General features: G+C 40.3%; 2 protein-coding genes across 2 annotated transcripts in view; one reads left to right on the forward strand and one right to left on the reverse strand.

Moving 5' to 3' along the window:
- Positions 1 to 24478, forward strand: part of LOC123661721 (guanine nucleotide exchange factor subunit Rich) — a 31130-nt gene extending 6652 nt beyond the window's left edge. The window contains exons 8-26 of the mRNA XM_045596666.1: positions 678 to 834; positions 940 to 1053; positions 1140 to 1391; positions 4350 to 4518; positions 4833 to 5024; positions 5272 to 5432; positions 6664 to 6735; positions 16315 to 16555; positions 17059 to 17168; positions 18048 to 18275; positions 18406 to 18549; positions 19087 to 19201; positions 19417 to 19541; positions 20385 to 20515; positions 21509 to 21786; positions 22145 to 22262; positions 22725 to 22889; positions 23032 to 23220; positions 23813 to 24478. Coding sequence (XP_045452622.1) covers positions 678 to 834; positions 940 to 1053; positions 1140 to 1391; positions 4350 to 4518; positions 4833 to 5024; positions 5272 to 5432; positions 6664 to 6735; positions 16315 to 16555; positions 17059 to 17168; positions 18048 to 18275; positions 18406 to 18549; positions 19087 to 19201; positions 19417 to 19541; positions 20385 to 20515; positions 21509 to 21786; positions 22145 to 22262; positions 22725 to 22889; positions 23032 to 23220; positions 23813 to 24131 — 3280 coding nt within the window. The 3' untranslated portion in view covers positions 24132 to 24478. The remainder of the gene's footprint in view (positions 1 to 677; positions 835 to 939; positions 1054 to 1139; positions 1392 to 4349; positions 4519 to 4832; positions 5025 to 5271; positions 5433 to 6663; positions 6736 to 16314; positions 16556 to 17058; positions 17169 to 18047; positions 18276 to 18405; positions 18550 to 19086; positions 19202 to 19416; positions 19542 to 20384; positions 20516 to 21508; positions 21787 to 22144; positions 22263 to 22724; positions 22890 to 23031; positions 23221 to 23812) is intronic.
- On the reverse strand, positions 13758 to 15176 carry LOC123661722 (cuticle protein-like). Its single transcript, XM_045596668.1, has 4 exons — positions 15123 to 15176; positions 14947 to 15039; positions 14777 to 14873; positions 13758 to 14676 (listed from the first exon to the last, which is right to left on the reverse strand). Exons 1-4 carry the CDS (start codon positions 15138 to 15140, stop codon positions 13988 to 13990), a joined length of 897 nt encoding a protein of 298 aa, XP_045452624.1. The 5' UTR covers positions 15141 to 15176; the 3' UTR covers positions 13758 to 13987.
- Positions 24479 to 25295: the final 817 nt, after the last annotated feature.

Here is a 25295-nt window from a genome sequence, read left to right on the forward strand (position 1 = left end):
GAGAGACTAGTTTCGAATGAATCGCTATTGTTATTTAGTGTAATCTAACAGCTGGTGCGTATTAGTCGTAGCAGTAGCCCACACACGTGCGCAGTCACAAATAAATAAAATTGAAATTAAGTAACGTGCTAAAAACAAATAAATCGACATCAGCAATTTATACTAAGCTAACTCATAAAAGTGAACTTTACAATAGAGGCTTATAAAAGGGAAAAACGTGATACCTTTTATATTAATTAAGAAACTTATTTAAAATTTGGTATCTTTAACAGTTAATTTATTCATTGCGATTTCACAATTTTTATTATTACAAAAAAAAAAAAAACATTTATTCAAGTTGCATTAAGAAAACAAACTTATCGAAAATTCGAGTTGGCGTAGTATAAATTGTTGGTGTCGAAATGTCCAAGAGAAAATAAAGATATCGACTAGTAATACTAGTACTACTTTTTAGTCTCTTCCACTATCAATATTGAAATGAATAGGAAAGATTGAAAAAAAACCGAGTGTGTTAGACCATACGACTGAAGTAAAACCACCTTATATCTCCCTCTCGACTTACTTTCGAGTCGCCCGATCACACCTGTTGTGACGCTGGTCACGCGTTTACCAGCTTACTCCCCAAGTCAAGCGTGCGTAGAGAAGCCGTTGACGCGAGTGCGCGTGCGCGTGCGCAGGTGGAGCGGCGAGGGCCGCGCGGTGGCGGCGAGCTGGGAGCGCGGCGGCGTGGCGCTGTGGAGCACGTTCGGCGCGCTGCTCATGTGCTCGCTGGCCTGGGACTACGGGCTCGGCCACGACCTCGCGCGCCGCAACCCGCTCGTCGTCTGCTGCATGGTGGGTCGCGACCTCGACCGACACGCGGCGAGCCCGCGCGTGACGCGACGTCTCATTTACTGCTTCATATTTGTGTTATTGAGTAAAATGTGTGTACGTTTACAGGAGTGGGCGACTGAAGGTTATCAATTATGGATGGTTAAAGTAGAAGAAGAATCGAAAACAAATCTCATACAAATGGATTTTGTGAAGAGTCCTCTTAGCGTCAATCCTTGCATGGTAAATACATTAATATTATGTTTATTTTTCGTATCGACATAGTAGTTCAGAAAATTAATCAAACTTTGTTCTTGGCCGGTTTTCAGAGCAATCAAAGGCATCTGTACCTCCAAGCCGACGACAAGCTATTCGTAAACCTAGAGGATAATCTCACGAGTCGAACGAAGCTGTCAATAATCGACTCGTCCTCGGATGCGTTGCAAGAGAACGGGCAGGAGCCGCTGGAGTACGATAGCAGGGCCAAGTACAAAGAATTCGTTGACGACAATGAGTGTAGGAAGCAGTGGATTGTGCTACAGCTGCCGGCTGCATATATCGCCACAAACTGGCCACTGAGGGTAATTGTCAATTTGTATTTTTTTTTTTTTTGGTGGGGATATATCAAGGGCGGCAAACAGTCGCACAGTTCACTTGAGGATAAGTAGTTACCATAGCCTATAGACGCCTGCTTTCCTGTATTATTTAGCTGTGATTATTTGTAAGGTCAAGGTACTTGCCCAATCAGTCTGCTCCAGATTTTGAGCAGCATATTTCCTGCTGTGCCCTACCTTAGTAAAGTACAATGCAAACCTATTATTTAATTAAGTCATAGTAAATTAGAACGCCGTGTTCAAATTGACTTTAGTTCTTCGAGGGGCGTGGCTAAGCTAAGTGAAAGCCACGAAGCAATATATTGGGGTATAAATATATGTTGTTATAAATATATTGTGTTCATATGTTGTTATAAATATTTTGTTAATACCTTATGAAAAACATTCCGTCTGGAGACTCCAGCTCCAAGATCGTGAATGTCGCGAATAGCCCTATTTTTCAAAATAAATACAGTCTCAATATCCGTAGAATTACCCCATACGTAAGACACAAAACTAGAAATAGCTAAAATATATTAAACGTAAGATCGCTGACTTTTCTAACTGCGAATGATGTGGAGCTGAGTCTGAGCTATCATTCAAGGATGACAAATGGGAATTCCACTGAAGTTTTGAGTTCAAATTTATCCCTAAGAAAACTGTAGTATCATTGACAATAAGCCTCTCGTTATTAATTTCGAAATTATAATTCGGATGCTTAACATTGGGCAACGCAAACACAACGTACTTGGTTTTTCGGCGTTCAAAACCAAGTTGTTTGTTTTAAACCAACCTTGAATTCGCAATAAAGAACTGTTCACGTCAATATACTTAATTTTTTTTCCTATCAATTTTATAAATAAGCGATGCATCATTAACCAATAGCACTATATCACAATTACCCTTCATATAAAATCTATATATTTTAAAAATAAAGAAAAGGACCTAGAATCGATCCCTGTGGAACGCCAATTTTTAGTGCAGATTTAGTACATGTTAAATTCTATCAGATAGATATGAAGAATGAGACCAAGAGCTTTACCATTACCACCGTAATACTCAAGATTACTTAATATAATCCCGAGGTCCACGCAATCAAATGCCTTTGATACGTCACAAAATACACCAACAGCATTTTGTGACCTCACCCAAGCCTCATATACGAGGTCTGTTCAAAAAGCATCGCGAATTTTGTATTTTTTCAAAAACTATTTATTTATTCATAAATATCTATTTTGTTTTCTTCAAAGTAATCCCCCTTGGATATAATGCACTTGTACCAATGTTTTTTCCAATCCTCGAAGCTCTTCTTTCGGTGCCGTCTTTATCTACTCAATCGTGGCGTGGCGTCGTCCTTTCATAGGCCTATTCAGTTTCGGGAACAGGAAAAAGTCACAGGGGGCCAGGTCTGGGGAATACGGTGGCTGTGGGACCATTACTGAATTATTTTTGGACAAATATTCGCGCACAAGCATCGATGTGTGATTAGGGGCGTTATCATGGTGCAAAAGCCAGTTTTTGTTCTTCCACAAATTCGGGCGTTTCTGGCGCATAACTTGCAGGTAATATTCCTTATTGACTGTACTACCCTACCTGTGGCAAGAACTCATAATTCACCACGCCCCTGCAATCGAAGAAAACTGTGAGCAAAACCTTCACGTTCGACCGAACTTGGCGCGCTTTTTTCGGTCTTGGTTCATGCGGCAGCTTCCATTGGGATGATTGAGCCATGATTCATCACCAGTTATGACCCGCCAGAGCACATTTGGGTCGTCACGGAAAGAGTCCAACATCGCCTGAGCAATGTTAACGCGATGCTGTTTTTGGTCGTAACTGAGCAATTTTGGCACGAATTTCGCGGCGACCCGAATTATGCCCAAATCATTAGTTACAGTCGAATGGCTCGAGCCAATCGATGTGTTTAGGTTTTCAGCAACTTCTCTAACGGTGATTTGGCCGATACTATTTTTTTCACTTTATCAATGTTTTCGTCTGTTGTTGACGTGCTCGGGCGTCCGGCACGCTGTTCGTTGTTCACGTGTTCTCAACCCTCTGAGAACATTTTGTACCATCGATAAACGTTGCTTTGGTCCAAGGTGGCTTCACCATACGCCACAGTTAACATTCGGAATGCGTTCGCGCACTTTATTTTGTTTTTCACACAAAATTTTATACAGGTTCTTTGATACATTTTTTTTTTTGGAATAGGTTAAAATCGAAGACGAGCCAAAACGCATCCAAGCAAAACAGCTGTCAAAAATTAACTAAACATTCAAATTGACCGACCTAGTCAGCATAAGTATGGGACTTGAGTACTAACATAAAGCTACAAAAAAATCAAAAATCAATTATACGTAGCCCGCGGAATTTCGAAGCTCGCGATACTTTTTGAACAGACTATGTATAAGCTTGAGAAGTGCCACATCAGCATCTGTCATAGAGCGACCTCTAGTGAAACCATAATATTTACTGTGGAAAATGCCGTTAATTTTAAAATGAAAAAGAAGTTGATATAGTGTAATTTTCAAGTAATTAAAAATAACAGTTAATCAAAACAAATTTTGGTAAATTGGACTAAGCAGTTTATCAAAATTTGTTAATTGACTAATCATGTAGTCAAAATATCTTACTATCACGTTTGGCACTAAATCATCTATAAAATTATTAAGTTATTGGTTCGCTACTATTTTCTTAAACGTAGTAAGTATAGATGATCCGAACACGATTATCAATCAATCAATCATTACAACCTATAACAGTCCACTGCTGGACATAGGCCTCCACAAGTTTACGCCAAAAATAACGTGAACTCATGTGTTTTGCTCATAGTCACCACGCTGGGCAGGCGGGTTGGTGACCGCAGTACTGGCTTTGTCGCACCGAAGACGCTGCACGATTAAATCGTGTCTAATACTATATTATAAGTAGCAAGAGTGTTATGGTCAGTTCAGCGCGGTGGACGCCAGCGGGCAGCACGTGTGCGTGGCGGGGCGCGCTGGCCTGGCGCACTACAGCTGCGCCGCGCGCCGCTGGAAGCTCTTCGGGAACGAGGCGCACGAGCGCGACTTCGTCGTCACGGCCGGCGTGCTCTGGTGGCGCGACTACATCGTGGCCGGTGAGTGACCGACTGACGGTGGTGAGTGTCGCGGGCCCGGCGACCTACAGGTGTGCCGCGTGCGCTCATCGTGGCTGATGATAGCCGTGCCTCGATGTAGTTTCGATACAGGCCAACTTAGATGACTTTGTGATTGCTGTATGTGCTGTTTAATCGGTCTAGCGTCCCAAATATTGACTAATTTAAAACCAAAAAAAAACATCTTGTATCAATGCAGACATGAAATTGTTTAATTGTAGGTGTGATTTATAAGTCAGGACCATAGAAATATGTCATTCTTATTAAAATAATTTTTTTTTTTTAAATGTCAACAGGATGTTACAGTATCACGGACGGGCACGACGAGATAAGATTCTACCCACGAGACGCGAAGCTTGACAACAAGTTCGCCAAGATCGTGCGCGTGCAGGCGCAGGTGTTCGTGCTCGATATCCTAGACGACCAGCTCGTGGTGTTCGGTGCCGACGCGCTCGTCACCATCTACGAGCTCATCAGAATTGATAACAGTTAGTATTTTTTCACTCGACTGGAGATAATTCTTAAATGTTTTTAAATTAGAAATATATCGACAGAATGTGATCTACAGACAGGTACAAAACGCTTTTAGTTAACAATTACAAACATAATTTATTTTTAAGATCGATCCATTACACTGGTAAAACACGGAATAGTTCTGAGGTATAAATAGAAGAAACTTCGTCATTCAACCATAGAACAAAATAAGAAGAATTGAAATGACGGGCTTGCCTCCAGATGGCAACGTGGAAGTGCGTTGCGTCCAGGCGGTGGATATATCGGCGCTGTCGCACCCGGCGTGCGTCGTGTCGGCGTCGCTGTGCCGGCTGCAGGACCCGCCGCCCGCGCATCTCGCGCGCTCGCCCCGCCCCGACCCGCCCGCCGTGCCGGACTCGCTGGTAACTGTGCCCCACAGGCTCCGCCCCGACCCGACCTTCGCGCCTGACCCGCTAGTAACTGTGCCCCACGCCGCTCTCTGCGCCCCGCAGGCCCCGCCCCGACCCGCCCGCCGCGCCTGACCCGCTAGTAACTGTGCCCCACGCCGCTCTCTGTGCCCCGCAGGCCCCGCCCCGACCCGCCCGCCGTGCCGGACTCGCTGGTAACTGTGCCCCACAGGCTCCGCCCCGACCCGACCTTCGCGCCTGACCCGCTAGTAACTGTGCCCCACGCCGCTCTCTGCGCCCCGCAGGCCCCGCCCCGACCCGCCCGCCGCGCCTGACCCGCTAGTAACTGTGCCCCACGCCGCTCTCTGTGCCCCGCAGGCCCCGCCCCGACCCGCCCGCCGTGCCGGACTCGCTGGTAACTGTGCCCTACAGGCCCCGCCCCGACCCTCCCGCCGCGCCTGACCCGCTAGTAACTGTGCCCCACGTCGCTCTCTGCGCCCCGCAGGCCCCGCCCCGACCCTCCCGCCGCGCCTGACCCGCTAATAACTGTGCCCCCCGTCGCTCTCTGCGACCCGCAGGCCCCGCCCCGACCCTCCCGCCACGCCAGACTCGCTGGTAACTGTGCCCCACGTCGCTCTCTGCGACCCGCAGGCCCCGCCCCGACCCTCCCGCCACGCCAGACTCGCTGGTAACTGTGCCCCACGTCGCTCTCTGCGCCCCGCAGGCCCCGCCTCGACCCTCCCGCCGCGCCTGACCCGCTAGTAACTGTGCCCCACGTCGCTCTCTGCGCCCCGCAGGCCCCGCCCTGACCCTCCCGCCGCGCCTGACCCGCTAGTAACTGTGCCCCACGTCGCTCTCTGCGCCCCGTAGGCCCCGCCCCGACCCTCCCGCCACGCCAGACTCGCTGGTAACTGTGCCCCACGTCGCTCTCTGCGCCCCGCAAGCCCCGCCCCGACTGAGGAATACCTTATAGAAAATCACAGCTTAAAAATATTTTTCAAGCTCTGTTCCTGTTGTGAGTAAAGTGCCAATAAGGCGTCCGCAAGCTACGGTTTCCGCATATCATATCGTGGGTAGTAGGGTAGTTTGCCAACTTCATCACATCATCATTACCAAAAATAATAAACTTATACATCATTGTTGTAATAAAATTAGAAAGTATAAATGCCATTACCTATTTCCCTTAAGGAGAAAAAGATTAATTAATTAAGTTTTATATGCAAAATTTCTATTAATTTGTCTGCAGGTAATTAACGCAAGTGGAAAACTAATGATGGTGCAGAGAGAAGAATATGATGTGGACGAAGATAACAATCCGGTGAGTTTTTAATTTACCATTGTTTAAATTAAACGTATTAAAATAAATAAATAAAGTGTACATATGTGTGCAATTTACACATGACGGAAGAGAAACTTCTGAAAAGTAACCTACGAGATATTTTTTCACCGAGAATATAAAATACTGTACGATGTATCCTATATCATTCTCTTCTATACATTTGTGTTTGTTTCTTTATCTTGGCGCATTTTCGTTTCATTGAGTTTAAAATCTCAACGATTCTAAAGAAGTTTTCTTCACTTACTTCAAAAAAATGTACATAATATATATTAAAACAGATGTGATGTGTGATGTGTACAATTTTTTAAATTTAAGTAATTTAGACTCACCAAGGACAATTTCAGTTAAATTTTTAATTTTTAAATATTAGCTACACACTCAGTTTTGAGGCTGGAAGTCTTATTTACCTCCTTTTACTATAGTTAATCATTTCTCGCCTAGTCTAATTGACTAACTATGATACTTTACTTTTTACGTGTACTTTAAAACAAAAGCACCTAAAAAAAGTTTATATTAAAAATTAAGATATTTTTGCGAACAACAACTAAAAAAAGGTCATCATGTATGTGAATTATTACCGACTTCAATACTTAAACTCCTTAAACTGAAAACTATAATCAGCTGTAATTAACGATAACGATCGTCTCGTAATCCACGTAATTTTTTTACGAAATATTGGCTCTTATTATGTAATGTGTTATTGAAGTATGCTTTAATTATTTTGCTACGTAAATACTGTAATGTGTATCTAATTGGACTTTATTTTACGTATCACTTCCTTTCTTAATTAATTTAATCATGCTATTATTCATTTTTTTACTATTTTATCGATACAGGTTAGTTTAAAACCGTGAAAAAAAATCGTAATGAAGTGGGCAAGGACACGCAAACGTATTTATTTTAATATTAATAAATTAAAAATAGAATTGTTTGTGTTGAACTAATATTTGCACACTGAAAAAATCGGTAGAATATGTTGGATAAACTTTTAAATTTGACGCCTTGCATACCATATCCTGGCAAAATAAATAAATAAAATGTTTCTTAACAATATTAATAATTAAAATAAAATATATATTTTATGAAATAGTTTATTTACAGTGGCAAAAGTACAAAAATATTCAGGCACACTTCATTGCTACGGAGATACAATCAGTCAGCTTAACTTCTAATGACCCAACATGTAATTTTGCATTTATTTTCCTAATGCAAGAATACACTAGAGTCGTGAGTAACTTACAAGGTTACCTATACACATAGAAGTTGTTATAGCATAATATAAAAGCTATTATTAATGACTACTTAATCTATCTCAGTTCTTAGTTTTAATTGTCAGTGTCTTTCCATCTAACGAAATGGGACCAGCGACCCATCTGCGGACTATTTTCCCCTTAGACCCGTAGCTGGTACCGCTGAGGGAGACCCATGGAGCGGGAGCTGCATAGTATCCCTTGGCTGGTGCAAACATTGGTCCGTGGTCGATGCCTTCTAAAGATGCTGGCTGGATAAGACCGTAATCGTCATGTCCATAACCACCATGTCCATAACCATCATGTCCATAACCATCATAAGATCCGTAAATAGGTGCTCCGTGTGGTGCGATGTCATCAACATCCTCATAAATCGGCTTAGCTACAATAGGTGCAACAGGCTCGATAATCTGCTTAGCGATCGGTATAATAGGTGCAGCTTCAATAATAGGCTGCTTAACTATAGCTACGGGTTCTGCGACGACTCCCACGGAATGTACATTGGGTCCTGTCCTCTTGACGACGGCGTTAAAACCTCTAACGGAATCAGCGGTATATTCTACGATCCTCACATTTCCATCGGGCTCCACCAACGAGTAGGCTCCTCGAACAACATCTCCGTTGCGAGACTCCCATTGTGCTTTGTTGTCTCCCGTCGATGGATCGTTCACCGCGTAATTGAATTCATAATTGGGATTTGGCTGTAAGAGTGTTAAATTTATTAAATTTGGATCGTTTTCAACGCTGTATGATATAGTATTATTAAAAAATTATATTATTCTCAATGTAACTGTTAACTTACAATGCTTCCCACTTCGGCATAGGATAAAAGAGCAGGCGGGTTGGCAACTGCCACGGCGCAGAGCGCAAAAAAGCAGGAAACCTGAAAAGAACAATGACAAATGAAGAAACGTCTTAAAGACAAATGAAAAAAATTTGCCATAGTAATATAAAGTGAATAAAAATTTGATTGTAAACTTTGACATTTACCACCAAATACGAATTCATTTTTCTGACGATGTATTCCTGTAAGCAAACGAAGTGCACTGTGCCTATGACATTGCATACCAGTATATTTATACTACACTAATTATTCGACCAAGTCGCACTCCGGTTTTTTATCAGAACTCCTATTTTCTACGGATCGTTTGATTTCAGTTTGGTCGGCAATGCTCCCTCATTGTACTCAATTAAAGGCGTATAACTTGTTCTGTAAAACTAACAATATTTAAATAATATTTCATAAAAAAAAAAAAAATTGTTTATGTTCAGTCAATACCAGACGAAATAGCTTTATTATTCAAATGACATTAATATCATGTAAGTAGAACAAATTTGTAATTAGAATAATGGACAAGTTCTATCCTCAGCTTAGTCAGGCATGACTGTGCAGACGTAATCGTTCTACTCTGCATATATATATTTCTAAAAGAACATTAAATTAATAACGAAATTTCCCTTTTAAACGTTTTCCTTTACGTGCCGTGAGAAATTGTTGAATGTTCTGAAGTGATTTTCGTTAAAAATGTTCTGAAATGATTGATATAAATATTAAATTATATTAAATAAATTTTAAGTTAAATTTTCAAAAATCAGGATACATGAGCAGTTGAAATAATCAGCTAATTTAGTGCAATATCAGAGCACGTCCAATTTCCGCTCTCAACTGTTAAAACCGAACGTGTAAATAACCTTCGTCTTTAATATTTTAAATTACATTAACTTGTTTTACGAATTTTCTACATTTCAATAAACATAGTAATAATAATTCAATTATAATAGTTCGCTTCAGCCTATAATATCCCACGGCTGGGCATAGGCCTCTTTCCCCACGTAGGAGAAGGATCAGAGCTTAATCCACTACGCTGCTCCAATGCGGGTTGGCGAATATATTCCCTACTATGAGTAACGATTGCTATCAGGTGTACATGATAACAACTGGGACCGACGGCTTAACGTGCTCACCGAAGCACGGGGGGGAGACCCACAACGACTGTACAAGCACCTAGACCACGGCCAATATCTGTATGGGCAAACATCTGTATTGCCAATACAGATGTTTGCCATGTGCGGGGGTCGAACCCGCAACCGTCAGCGCAACAGCCACAAACCAGTGCTGTGACCGTTACGCCAACGCGTCGTCGTGGAATTATATATAATAGTTATCCGTTTATTTTAATATTCTACTATTTATTATTTTTTATTATATATTTGTTTAATCCTTTGACGGCCGTGATACGTTACCCAATATACTGAACGCATAAGAATTATGAAATAAGATAATTTACTTTTAATATTATTTTAATGTCAACAATCAGTTCGAACTCGAAATCGTTCGACAATGTTACTTAGTTTAAATAAAGTCGTATTTATTTAAGAATTCATAGGATTTAATTATGGCTGCATGGCTGTGTGGTTATGGCATTACAGAATATAGCCACCCCCTATCTTTCCGTGGGTGTCGTAAGAGGCGACTACGGGATACCATAGTTCCACTACCACCTTGGAACTTAAAAAGCCGACCGATGGCGGGATAACCAACCAACTCCTGGCTTTGAAATACACAAGCCGAAGATTGGCAGCAGCGTCTTCGGTGCAACAAAGCCAGTCCTGCGGTCACCAACCCGCCTGTCCAGCGTGGTGACTATGTGAGTTCACGACATTTTTGGCGCGAACTTGTGAGTGGCCAATGTCTAGCAGTGGCAATAGGCTGATGTGTGTAGGATTTAATTAAATGATTAAAAAAAATTGACCGCTCCAGCGGGGTTCGAACCCGCGTCTCCGACTGACCGTGTCGACTGATATTCAAAAATGTTTAGAATTCCTAATGTGTGGGTAACACAAAAATAAAATCGTACATATTAAAAATAGCATGGTGTCGTCTCCTGTCAAAGATTTTCATTGTAATATTGAAACTTTGAATAGTTACGGGTCTCTGTAAAGAACTCACTATAGACGGCGCCACGGTTCGCTTAAACCGAAAATAAAAATTATCATATCATAAATTTCGCTCTAGCGGGTACATCGTTCATAGCTTCATAGCTTAGTTGGCTAGAGCGCCGACACGGTCAGTCGGAGACGCGGGTTCGAATCCCGCTGGAGCGGTCAATTTTTGATATGATATTCAAAAATGTTTAGAATTCCTAATGTGTGGGTAACACAAAAATAAAATCGTACAAATTAAAAAAAATCCTTGTATAAATCAGCCTTCCGCTCCCGCTGTCTTTTCTTCTTTCTTTTTATTTGTTAATTTCGCATTTATTATAAAATAATGACCGTACGGCAGCCGATTTATTTTATATCAGAAATCTCAGTAACAAACATACATAAAATAATCATTGTAACAAAGTGTTCGAAATAAATTGATTTGTGTGAATATTTAAAAGAGAAACTACGGATTTTTTTGCCGTTTAATATAATTCAATAATTGTTAATAATAATAATAATACACCAAAAATAGAAATAATACATAAATAAAAATAATACATAGCAAAAAAAGAAATAAAAAACTTAGCTATATATTCATTAGGTACAAAGGGCGGCCTTATCGCTAAAAAGCAATCCCTTCCAGGCAACCTTAGGGCAAAGGAAATGGTCTAGCGTCACCTTAGCTGTACAAGTTACAACAAATTTATTATAAACATTCAAATAACATGAATTTGATTCACTAACGTTGAGTCTAATTTTACTGGATTCAGCTCCTTGTAGGTACTCAGGTAATAGGCAGGCAGGTAATAAGTCTATTTTTGTTGTAGTTTATTTACCTACCATCTTATCGTTTATCATTCAACTTAATGTCCAGTTTTAAACAAAATTTTAGTAAGTATGTAAGTTTTATCACATTTAGATTTCTACCGCTTGCGAGAATAAGTAATACTCGCATTTTTATTGTTTAATAACATATTTTTCTCTTACGAGGGAAAATGATTGAAGCTAGTCGTCATGCGTCTTATGTACCTATGGTTTTGGAATTCTCCCAAAAAATGACGGTTTCAAGTTCATACGGGTCAATAAAGCTTAAAAATGGTAAATATGGTAAATGAAAGACATTATCTTCAGCAATACATTTTAATTATATTGGAGCAAATATTTACATTTGTAATTATTAAATCGATGTTCAGGTACTTATTTCGTGGTTCTTATAAGTATACCGGAAAATGCTCAACTAAATCTTCTTGGCAGTAAGATTAATCTACAAGGTGAATAAACTATTCACAATAGTATATTAAGACTAGACAATTTGCGTAACAACAAGGCGTCATAATTCGTAAATGTAACGCCAGTATGTTTAATATTTAATTTCAATCATCAGTTTGTTTCTTCTTTATCAAAATTACTGATTTACCAGACAGAGGTATCGGTCCATACGCAATTTTATGTAATACTCCGTTCACGTATCTCTTTTTGTATATCGTCGCATATGAAACTTTGGGCAAAGGTCCCTTGATTGGCACCCAACCTCCGAATGATCCTGTTCTAGAATCCCACGGTAGACTGCTACCGCTAACCGTTACCTTTGGGACGTTTACAGCTAGAGGTATTGCCCCGAATCCATAATTATGTAGATCTAGCAAAGGATTGTTTGGTATTAATGGTAAGAATAGATGATTGTCAAGCGGCGCAGTGCCGAGTCTCGCTGCTAATGTTTTTACAATAGCACTGAATCCATTTAGATCGTCTGCTGAATACTCTACAATGCGTAGATTTCCATAAGGCTCCAATAAAGAGTATGCTCCATTCACTTGGTCACCATCTCTCTCCTCCCATTGCGCCTTATTGTCTTTTGTATGTGAATCGCTGATTGCGTAATTGAAGGCGTAACGAGGATTATCCTGAAAAATAATATATGTAACTAGCTAACCCCGCAAACGTTGATTTGCCATATATGTTATTAACCCCCTTAATCCCCCCCCCCCCTTATAACTGAGGAGTATGAAAAATAGATGTTGGCCGATTCTCAGACCTACCTGATATGTACACAAAATTTCATAAAAATCGGTCCAGCTTTTTCGGAGGAGTATGTAAACTAACATTGTGACACGAGAATTTTATATATAAGATTAGATTTACAGAAATTTATCGGTAATTTTTTTTACTTATTTCGATAAACAGTTTGATCAAATTGAGAGAGGCAGAACGAAACAATTCTTATATAACTTGTTCACATTATTATTTTATATTTTTTATAGTTAATTAGATGAAACAAATTACTCACGATGGTTTCGGCGACATTTGATAAAACTTTTCCCCACACTGTCGCCGATAACTCTAGCATACACATGACCTAAAACAGTATAATATTCAATTTACAACACTATCATAATTAATTAAATAAAGCTCAATGTAGTAATTTTTGTTCTGATTGAAATGGAATGATTTTTCTCTAAGTAATTTTTCTTATTTTTAGCAAATTACCATCAAAATGTGATTCATATTGAAAGTCGGCCTGCTCCTAGAGAGTTAATAATTGATTGTACAATGATTGATCTATATTATGTGGTGTAGCTTATATGCAGTTGAATCATTACAGGCCAATGATTTTCACACCTGAAAAACTAGCGGCACATGTTACTTTCTTACCAGTTTTCTGTCTTATACAACACAGATTAAAACAGTTACGAAGATTTAGAATAAATAATTTTAAATTATAATATAATCGGACTTTGTGCAACACAATATCTATATGTATTCACTTTTTTATTCGAGCTATTGTTATTTATTTGTCTTTTTATTAACAAAAAAAAAAACCAGTTTAAATTGCCACACAGTGGCGATTGCTTTATTTTTGTTGATACAATGTTCGACTAACCTATGTCATAAATTAATAATTAATATTTATACATTTTATATATCAACAACTATCAGACAGTGCAAATAACATTGCACTAAAGTCGCATACATATCCAAGTATTATAGATAGCGGCATATTTTTTTCATCAATATAATTTTTACGTAAATCCAATGTAACATTTTATTTTCAATTAACGACGACCGTATCCTCCTTTGTATCCCAATCCAAGGTCAGCGTAATCTCCGTAACCTTTATAATCTAATCCAATTCCACCATATCCTTTGTAGTCTAAATTATATTTTTCATTCAAGAGCCCTTTGCCCAAAAGACCTATGTCATAAAGTCCAGCATATTCCAGTCCAGCATTGCCTAACGGTTTATTTTCTGGGAGAGGATACTTCAGCGAAGAATATGTTGGATATATAGGTTCGGGTAGAAATAGAGGCTTCTTAAGAATTGGTGCCTGGAGTAGAGACGGCTCGTATAGAGGTGCGGAGTATATTGGAGCTTTGACAATTGGTTCGGAAATTATTGGAGATTGAATGACTGGAGAAATTGGAGCTACTTCTTTCACAATTACAGGAGATGGACTCTTATAGACGGACGCGGAAGAAATAGCACCACCGCCAAGGTACGATCCAGTTAGGAGCGGAGCACTAGCGAGCTTGTCTATTCCAGTAACTGGTCCAACAGAGATCGGTATGTCTGTCTTATAACCAAGAACTGGTAAAGGTGCTTTGTAGATAGAAACTGGGGCTGGTGCGACCGGGTGCAGGTTGGGTCCGATGCGCTTCACGATCGCATTGAAACCGCTCTTGTCGTCAGCTTTATACTCCACTACACGCAAACTGCCATCGGGCTCCACTAGTGAATATGCACCTGAATGCAAACGTTGAGTTAATTTCTTTTCATAACTCTACTAATCACAAAGGTAATGAATGTATTTAACTTATATTAATAAATGTTCAAAAAAGATTACCAATTACTACGTCTCCGTCTCGTTTCTCCCATTGCGCTTTGTTATCGCCGGTGTGCGGATCCCGGACTGCATATTCGAAAGCATATTTGGGGTACGACTGTAATAAAATTATAAACATATTTGTAATGTTATGGTTAGAAAATATTATCAAAATTACAAATAATACTTACGTAGTATTCTAGAGACGAATGTCCCGGTGCATAAACAAGCCCCCCCAGTCCATCAGCGTTGCAAGACGCCGACAGAGCAAGTAGGCAGGTTATCTGCAAATGACAGAGAAGACCAAATTGAAACAAAATGTCTAACAAAAGACGGATTTACAGTATAAATAAAACATCCCACGAACCGCCACAAAGGATTTCATTTCAAAGGAGACACGCTGATCACTTGGTGTCAAAAACGCACTGATTTGTAAACAACAAATTATTCCATTTATAGGTTTGCTTGAGACCTTCGAGTCCTGACGTTGAACGGATGTCGAATGTTTCACGCGTGCTCGATCACCGCTACCAGTAACATAACACTAGCGCTTGCATCAGCCTTCCTGATTTTCATAGAACCTTCGGCTGGTGAAAATGTATAAATAATGCACCAGAACTTCCTCCTCAGGATCCAGCCGTCGGTACAGTCAATTTTAACCGATGTTCAATAATCATTAGTCATTATGCCATAGATATCTATATGTATTTAAAGTATTATGTAATATTAACAATTTTCTGTAATTATTATGTAGGTTATTACTGAAAATAAGAAAACGTAATGAAGCATGACACATCTGATGCAATATTCGTATATAAGTGACGATTTGCTCTAATTGCGCCTACTCGTGGCGTGCAATGTTAATAGGATGTCGATAAACGGACCTATCATCCAATAGTGTGTGTTGGCACGCGACGGATGCCGGATAATATAACATTAATTTGACGTGTTTTTATTACATCACGTAAATTATCCAATCCTTCTTGCACTTGAATTCTTTTGACTGAACTTGAATAGAATAAAATTATGAAACCAGCAAAACAGTTTGAAATAATTACCATTAAATAATTTTAGATACATTACTAATAAATAATATAATATTTTTTTATTTAATTACAAATTATTGTACTCAAAGTTATTCATTAATTTAAGTTACAGTATAGTAAAATTCCGAACTGAATAAGCAGTAACCTAATACGCTTCGAGGTTTTCATGATATCGCAATTCTTTTAATTTGAATATTGCAGCTACTAAATGTATTTAATTAATTTGTATGCGCTAAGTATGCGAATATTTGTTTAATTTTGCAATAAATTATAGTGAAATTTAATGAACAAACGTTATCTATTAGATAAGCTGTGACCTACTTAGTAATTGGAACTGAATTTTATAAAAGAAAACAAAAACAGAAAATTGAGCTAGGTATTCATACATTTCTTTTGACCATATACATGTCTGCCGTGGTGTAGGCGTTTGTGGCTGTGCACTACGACACGGTAGTAAATCTTAGGGGGGCCGGCGAGTATGGCCGTTTATTATGAGTAACTGTGGCGGGGCAGGCGTACAGCTGCCTGCCGGCGACGGTGCTGGCGTCGTGCGTGGAGAGCGTGTGGGCGGGCGGCGGCGCGGGCGCGCGCAGCCAGCTGGCGCGCGCGCTGTGGCTGTGGTGCGGCGCGCTGGGCGCGCGCGTGTGGCTGCCGCTGGCGCCGCGCGAGCCCGCGCGCCGCGCCGACCCCGCGCGCCACACCTTCATGGCCAAGCGGATCATGCTGCCCTTCCACCTCGACATATACCCGCTCAGTAAGTTCATAGGCGGCTAGGGATGGCCAAATGAAAATAAAATCGATATATATCGTATCGATATTTTTAAAAAATATCGATATATACTGAATAAAAAATATCGATATTTCGATATATCGATTTTTTCTCGACTTCGATATTCAAAAATAAATATCGATTATCGATATTTTGAAATTAAAAATATCGCCGATATTAAATTTCTATATTTTATTCTATATTAAATATCTATATTTTAATTTCAAAATATAGATAGATAGATTTGAAAAAAATATCGATATATCGATATTTGGTGCTCTTCCCTACCGGCATCTCCGGCCGCAGCGGGACATATCCTGCTGTCGAAAGTCTGGAGCGGCCCAACTGAGGAATTACCTCAATCTTTCTAGTGTTACATTCCTGTGACGAGTGAGATAGTCAGAGCACCGGGCGGGGGAGTGTACCTTTTAAGTAAAAAAACGTTTTTATTATTTAAAAAAAAAAGTTAATATATTTTTGTCTTTCAGCGATCCTCTTTGATGATGCAATCCTTCTGGGAGCTGAAAACGACACAGCACTATACGCTTCTGACTCAAACTCGGTGTTTTCTTTGCCGTTTTGTGTCATAAACAGAACGGTATGATACATTTTTTTGTTGGTAAATATTTAATTTTTTTGAAGAATTTTTTGTATAGAATTATTAATAATTATTTGAACCGAATTTAACATATTTTGCGTAAAAATACAGGTGTTTGCCGTGGTCTGGGTGTTTATGCAGTCCTTGTGGATCTCCCCACCGTGCCTCGGAAAGCACGTTAAGCCGTCGGTCCCGGTTGTTACCATGTACAATATACATTAAATAATTCACTGATCAAGAGTTAAATTAACGACATCAAGAAACTACGAAACGTTGGCGCAGAGGTCATAGTACTGGTTTATGGCTGTTGCGCTGGTGGTCGCGGGCTCGATTCCCGAACATAGCAAACATTTCTATCGACCATACAGATGTTTACCGTGGTTTGAAGCAGGAGCAAATCCTAATAGGGGTCTAATGGGCTCATTGAGAGTGAAGTGTTAAAAAAAAACTCGTACCGAATACCTAATCATAATTAAGAAATCTTGCTATAAGAATTATGTTACCCCGTATAAAATACTACGCCTTATGTTAAAAAATTAATAATAATTTAATTTCAATAAAACTGAAATTATGTTAAAATTATCACTCTCAGAGTATCACGCTTACAAAAATAATCAAGTTTACCAAATCTTTCATAATAAGAAAACTTTTCTAAATGTAAATGTTCGTAAAGCAATAATTCCCAAATACTCCATATTAAAAAAAAAAAAACCTTTTTCCGAATGCAAATATTCGTGCAGCAATGATTCCTAAACACTACATATGAATGGATCTTTTTTCAAATGCAGTAATGATTTCGAAATGTTCCATATTAAGGATTTCCCAAATCGAAATATTCGTGTACCGAGGAGTGAACGGCCACGAACGAATGCCCCACAGAGCCAGGTGTACCTGCACCAGATCCTGCGCCAGCTGCTCCGCCGCAACCTGGGCTACCACGCGTGGGAGATCGCGCGCTCGTGCGCCGCGCTGCCGTACTTCCCGCACTCGCTGGAGCTGCTGCTGCACGAGGTGCTGGAGGAGGAGGCCACCAGCAAGGAGCCGCTGCCCGACGCGCAGCTGCCCAGCGTCATCGAGTTCGTTCACGAGTTCCCCGTCTACCTGCAGGTGAGCTGCCGCTGCGATGTACGATTCCGTTATAGCTTTTAGATATCTATTAATTACAATTTAATTGTTCATCATACAAAAAAAATGTACTAAACTTTTATGCCTATTGAATATATTTTATGTATATTAGACGGTGGTACAATGTGCGAGGAAAACAGAGATAGCGTTGTGGGCGTATTTGTTCTCCGCGGCCGGCAAGCCCAAGGAGTTGTTCCAAGAATGTCTGCAGCGCAAGATGTTGGATACAGCTGCTTCATATCTTATCATATTACAGGTATCTTATCATCATCATTACTTCATACATACACATAGGCCTACCCAAATTCGCGCCAAAAACGACGTGAACTCATGTGTGTTGCTCATAGTCACTACGCTAGGCAGGCGGGTTGGTGACCGCAGTACTGGCTTTGTCGCACCGACGACGCTGCTACCCGTCTTCGGCCTGTGTATTTCAATGCCAGCAGTTGGATGGTTATCCCGCCAACGGTCGGCTTTAAAAATTCCAAGGTGGTAGTGGAACTGTGTTATCCCTTAGTGGTCCTTTACGACACCCACGGAAAGACAGGGGGTGGCTCTATTCTGTCCTGACGTAGCCACACAGCAGATATCTTATGTTTGACAAAAAAAAAAACAAAGTTACAATTACATTTTGTATACAGTAAGATATGTAAACGTTAAAAAAAATTATAGCTTAAGGTTCAATATCTATTTTTTATTTATATGAATTGAGAGTATGAGCAAATATAGTTTTACTATAATGTTGAACTTTATAAAAGTCTGAGTTTAATATTAATAAAAATATTTTTGGTAGAATCTAGAAAGTTCGACGGTGAGCAGGCAGCTGGCGACGCAGTTGTTGGACACGGCGTTACAAGAGGAACGGTGGGATCTGGCGCGAGATCTTGTTCGCTTCCTGAGAGCTATTGGTGAATGTCTAGAAATAGATTATTTGTTTCTTTTAAATGTTTTATATTTAAAAAAAAAATGGTCAGAAAACTATCTAGGGTTCATTGCTACCTAATCTAACCTAACCATAATTTTGTCTATTGAACTTTTATGCATAGTTGTAACTACATTACTTAACCTAATATATAGGTAAAAAGCGTAATAATTTAAATTTTTTTGACATTTTGTGTTTCAGATCCAAACGATGTAGACTCACCGAGAAATTCGATTAATGTTCAAACTAAATATGGGCAAATAGTACAGTCGCAGACAGTCACTCCGAACGCAGAAGACTTGTCCGTTATATTGGGAAGCATGCAGGTAAGGCTGTTGCGGACTTTATAAGTAAAATATAAAATCGGTTTGTAGATAAATTTAATGAAACATTATTGAATAAGTAATTGTATGCCTATTATGTTCATTTATCTAGCATAATAGATTATGAAGCTTTAGCCTGTAATATCCCACTGCTGGGCATAGGCCTCTTTCCATGCTTATTTTAATATCTAACACTATCTTTTGGATTTGTGAAAAAGCTACTGATGCACAGCGCCTCCTGTGTTAGGACGACTATATCGCTTCAATCTGTAACATTCTACTGCTGAGTGAGCCATAGGCCTCTTTCCCCATGTAGTAGAAGGATCAGAGTTTAATCCACCACGCTGATCCAATGCGGGTTGGCGGATATATTCTCTACTATGAGTAAAGATCGCTATCAGGTGTACATGGTAACAACCGGGACCGACGGCTTAACGTGCTCTCCGAGGCACGGTGGGGAGACCCACAAGGACTGCACAAACACCCAGACCACGGCACGCATCTGTATGGCCAATAGAAATGTTTGTCATGTGCGGGGATCGAACTCCGCCACAGCCAGTGCAACATTCACAAACCAGTGCTGTGACCGTCGCGCCAACGCGGCGTAAAACTGTAATTGTAAATATAAAATTTACCAAACAAGTTCTATGAAATAAAATCTAAAAAAAGAAAATTAATCGGTAAAAAGTAATTGTTATTATTTCATGTAATTATTAAGATTTATTAAAATCGGAAAGTCCACTAAAAAAAATGAATTCGAAATCTGCACGTCAAAAAGTAGTTTCGTGGCTAGTAACAGTAAGGACGACGCGAGCCGCCAGGCCTCCAGTGACCGTGTGCCCGCAGCTGGGCGCGGCGCGCGGCCGCAGCTTCAGCACGACGGCGGCGCCGCGCGAGCCGTCCCCGCCCGCGCCGCGCCGCAGCGCCGCCGCCGCCGCCGTGCAGCGCAAGAAGTCCGTGCCGGCGCGCAGCGACCGGTGCGCCTCCGCACTTCTCTCTTCAACGGGACTACTCTGTTTACCCTCTTCTTTAGGGTTCCGTAGCCAAATGGGAAAAAAGCGAAATCCTTATGGATTCGTCATCTCTGTCTGTCTGTCCGTCCGTATGTCACAGCCACTTCTTTCCGAAACTAAAAACTATACTGTTAAAACTTGCCAAGTAGATGTATTCTGTGAACCGCATTAAGATTTTCATACAAAAATAGAAAAAAAAAAAACAATAAATTTTGGGGTTCCTCATACTTAGAACTGCAACTCAAAAATTTTTTTTCATCAAACCCTAACGTGGGGAATCTATGGATAGGTCTTCAAAAATGATATTGAGGTTTCTAATATAATTTTTTTTCTAAACTGAATAGTTTACGTGAGAGACACTTCCAAAGTGGTAAAATGTGTCCCACCCCCTGTAACTTATAAAATAAAAGAATGATAAAACTAAAAAACATATATGATGTACATTACCATGCAAACTTCCACCGAACATTGGTTTGAACGAGATCTAGTAAATAGTTTTTTTTTTTTTTGATACGTTATAAATCGTAAACCGCAATTTACCTTTCATTCAATCAACTCAAATATAAGAAGAAGAAAAAAAACATTTAATTTCATAAACATAAACCTTATGCATAAACCGTTCATTCTAAAAAATATGCTATTATTAAAACATCGATCAAAGTTACAACGAACTACAAGAACTTTTATATTGTTACTTGCTGCTACGGAACCCTTAATGGGCGAGTCCGACTCGCACTTGGCCGCTTTATTATTGGTATCACATCGTCACGGGTGCGCACTGCGTGACCGAGGCGTTTGATGTAAGGCCGAAATTTCGGGACCTAAACATGGTCATATTGTGTTCCCAATAAGAAATATAGTTACATACCACTCCCTCCTCCATTTATTTGTATAATTTTTATTTATTTGATTCTTATGTCCGGTAACGGTATACGATAACGAAAGGTAACGTTCTAGCGAGTCGTACGGCGGCACGGCGGAGGAGTTCTTCATCGACGTGATGATCCAGCGGCACGCGCGCCAGCTGCTGGCGACGGCGCGGCTGCAGGCGCTGGGCCGGCTGGCGGCCGCGCTGGACCTGCACCTGGTGGCGTGGCTGGCGGGCGAGCGCGAGCGCGCCGCGCGCGTGGACGCGGCCGTGGCCTGCCTGCGCCGCCTGCACGAGGACTTCCGCTGGCCCTACCCCGCGCCGCAGGACGCCGACTACCCGCCGCGCAAGACCAGCGTCGTGCCCGGTCAGTACGGCTAGCGCGGCTAGCGATACGGCGGCAGGGGGTCACGAGCATGTTCGAATGTCAAATTTTAGTTTTTAATTTTAATACCCGTTTTTAGGGTATTTTTTTTGTTATAAATTATAATTCATTTTTTTGGATGTTGTACCGACTCATTTTTTTTTTTTTTTTTGAATAATCCCTAGTTTGTAATGAATCACTAAAATGTTTTTTTTTTTGTGTAATCGATTATTATTCCCAATCTGTTTGAAATAAAAGGAGTGATGACATCGGTTAGAGTTAGTAAAGTGTGAAGTGTAAATTAGAAGAGACTCCCCAGCAGCTATATGTAGTAAACCCCTCACGAACCCTGCGCCCGCAGCGCCCAGCAGCCCGGCGGCGGACGGCAGCCTGTGCGGCGACAGCGGCTACGTGTCGCTGTCGCTGCGGAACGCGCTGCCGCTGGCGCCCGGCGCGCCGCTGTCGCCCGCGCCGCTCAGGTGAGCTTGCCCGGTGCGGCTACACTTTTTATTATATTATTTTGAACTCATTAAAAATGTTTATCGCGTACACTGGAGAGACATGAATTCCTATTGAACTTAATATTGTCTGGGCAATTTATTATGTGATCTATTGCAATCAAAATTTTTTAAACGATTAAAAAAAATTGTATATAATTTGTTGTTCTGTAAATTGTAAAGGGCGTTAGTACGTTTAACTACAGGTTACATGTCGACCATGACTGACTCACAAACAATATCGTCTGGTTCACTCACTAAAACACGTGATACGCGCAGGTAGTTGTTGTGTCAACTGAATGTACATGTATAACTACAGCGTTTGTGTGAAACGGACTCTATGTCGATTACATGCACCGATATCAACGCAGTACAAAATTTTCGATAATCGTTTAAAAAAAACAGTACAGTAGTAAAGGTATTTGTACTGCCATCGGCGAGCAGCTCGGTGGGCGAGGGCAGCGTGGCGGAGGGCGGCGGCGTGGCGTGGGGCGCGGGCGACGGCGGCGACGCGGGCTCGCCCGACGAGCGGCGCTACGCCGCGCTCATGGAGCGCCTGCACCAGCACCAGGCCGAGCGCGGCGACCACGCGGCGCACGTGCAGCTCAGGTGAGGCTCGTGTGCGTTCCGTATTCGAGCGTGTGACAGTATTGCAGGCTCCAACTCGCTCGACGACTAGAAAGATTTGAAGCAGTATTATTAGCCCTCGTTCTCTGGCCGCGAAGTCCGAATACAGTCCGTGCCGGCGCAGGTACCTGCTGCAGCTGATGACGGAGGCGAGCTGCGCCGAGTGGGCGCTGGTGGTGGCGGTGGCGCTGCGCGACGCGCTGGCCGTGCTGCGCTGCGTGGGCGCCGCGCGCGGGCCCGACGTGTCGCTGGCGGCTGCGCGCCGGCTGCGCGCCGCGCTGCTGGAGCTGCGCGCCTGGAGTGACGCCGAGTGGTGAGTGAAGCGCTGGCAATGCTGCGCTGTGAGGGCGCATTAGCAAATATTATAAGTTTCACATTATCCATATTTTAGCCCTGATAAGTCTTCCCTTCTATTTCCTGTCAATATCAAATATATAAAATTCTCGTGTAGCTGTGTTTGTAGTTAAATTCCTCTGAAACGGCTTGACCGATTCTCATGAAATTTTGCATACATATCGGGTAGGTCTGAGAATTGAACATCTATTTTTCATACCCCTAAGTTATAGGGGGGGGGGGGGTTAAGATGGTTAATAAAATATTATGACATTTTGTGTGCGTATCGGGTAGGTCTGAGAATCGACCAACATCTATTTTTCATTCCCCTAAGTTATAAGGTTGGGGGGTTGAGAAGGTTAATAAAATATATGGCAAAACAACGTTTGCGGGGTCAGTTAGTAACATTATAAAATTCCCACAGAAGACCAATATAGAAAGATCATCTTACTTACATCTTTAGTAAACCTTTTCAAGAATAAGTTCTTATAATTATACATCAAATACTTTTTTTATAATTAAAGAGCAATAAACTCATTTGCCATTAATAAGACAAACTAATTACTTTTCAGCGTCGGCTACAAACCGTTCATGGTGGCGATTAGCAACCAGATTCCTTATCTGACATCGATCATTAACATACGGGAGCGCCGTATCTCCTTAGCCCAATCTCGCGCCCGAACCCCGAGCACCAATTCTCTAACCGAACAAAAGCTCCCCCAGGAACCCAAATTACCCCCTCCCCAAAAGGCTCAAGAAGTGTCCAAACAGTCAGTAAGAAAAGATTCCCCTATCACTATGCCTGAACCAGAAACAGCAGAAGTCTTAACAACGCCGAGACCAGCGCTACCCCCGCGAGAAGATCCGGCCTCCAATTGTGCCATATCGTAATCCAGTTATAAAGTTTTGTATAATGTTAATAAAAAAAGACAACTGAAAAAACTAATAGTACTAGCGATTTGATTTAATTTCAATGTGTCTTGATCGTAATCATTCGTCAATATTATTTAATTTGTGAATTGGAATCAAGTGATTTATGGTAAGTTTGATATGATGAATATTTTTGTGAAAAATTATGAATTTATTACTTCAACATTAACTAAATATTCTTAAAACTTCAACATTAATTAAAAAATGTTGCTGATTTGTACTTTTATAATTGCTTGAAACTATAGAGAATGGAGTAATGAAGTCTTGAATAAGTAATTTAATAATCTAAATAAAATATTAGAAACACGTTTTGGTATATGAATTTTTTTTAATTTAACTTTTAATTTTATGTTTAACCACGTTTCTCAGTAACTCTAGTCTTCTTTTTTTTTCATTTCAATATATTTCTTATTTAATTCACCATGAAATTATTCGTAAAATAATTTATTATTTCCTGTAATAATGTATCATAATAAATTAGATATTATGTACTTATTGATGATAATAATGTTAATAAAACATAACTGTAACTATTAATAAGTATTTATAAGTAGAAAAATATAGATATTAAAGTGAATTTAATGAAATTGAAATTGTCTTCCTGGCTGATATTATAAAATTTACTGTTTAACGTTAATCTTCTCTTAATCAGGATTAAAAACAATTAATTTTCTAATAAAACACTTCACCTTTGATTATTACTTACATTATTAATTGTGTCTCGAAAAATAATGTTCAAAAATGATATTAGAAAAAAAGCAGCGAGTTGTGGTTTAAAATTAATAGTTTTTATATAGATTTAAAAAATCGTATCTCGATTATTGTCTTTACTTCTATTTAAATTTTAATGTTGTCTGTCACAGTTATTATCTAACTCCTTTAATTTTTTTTTAAATGTATAACAAAAAAGTTACTGAGTGATCTATATTAATAAACTGCATGTATTAAATGCAACTACTTATTCATAAGCTAGGTAAAACTAAGAGATATTCAGTTTCTTCAGGTTCTTAATAACAATTATTTATTAGTTCAGACATTGTTTTCATTAAATTGTTTTTATAAATTTGATTATTGATTACTTTGAAGAATACTTATTTTGCTCAATAATATAATCTCATTTAATTT

This window comes from Melitaea cinxia, chromosome 17 (assembly GCF_905220565.1).
Source record: "Melitaea cinxia chromosome 17, ilMelCinx1.1, whole genome shotgun sequence".
In the NCBI taxonomy this organism is placed as follows: Eukaryota; Metazoa; Arthropoda; class Insecta; order Lepidoptera; family Nymphalidae; genus Melitaea; species Melitaea cinxia.

What these genes read in the sequence shown, in the direction of transcription:
- LOC123661722 (XM_045596668.1), bottom strand. An exon ending in ATTCGTCTCTAGAATACTAC is followed by an intron (nt 14,874 to 14,946) that starts GTAAGTATTATT and finishes ATTTTATTACAG; the next exon opens with TCGTACCCCAAATATGCTTT. An exon ending in AGACGGAGACGTAGTAATTG is followed by an intron (nt 14,677 to 14,776) that starts GTAATCTTTTTT and finishes GTTTGCATTCAG; the next exon opens with GTGCATATTCACTAGTGGAG.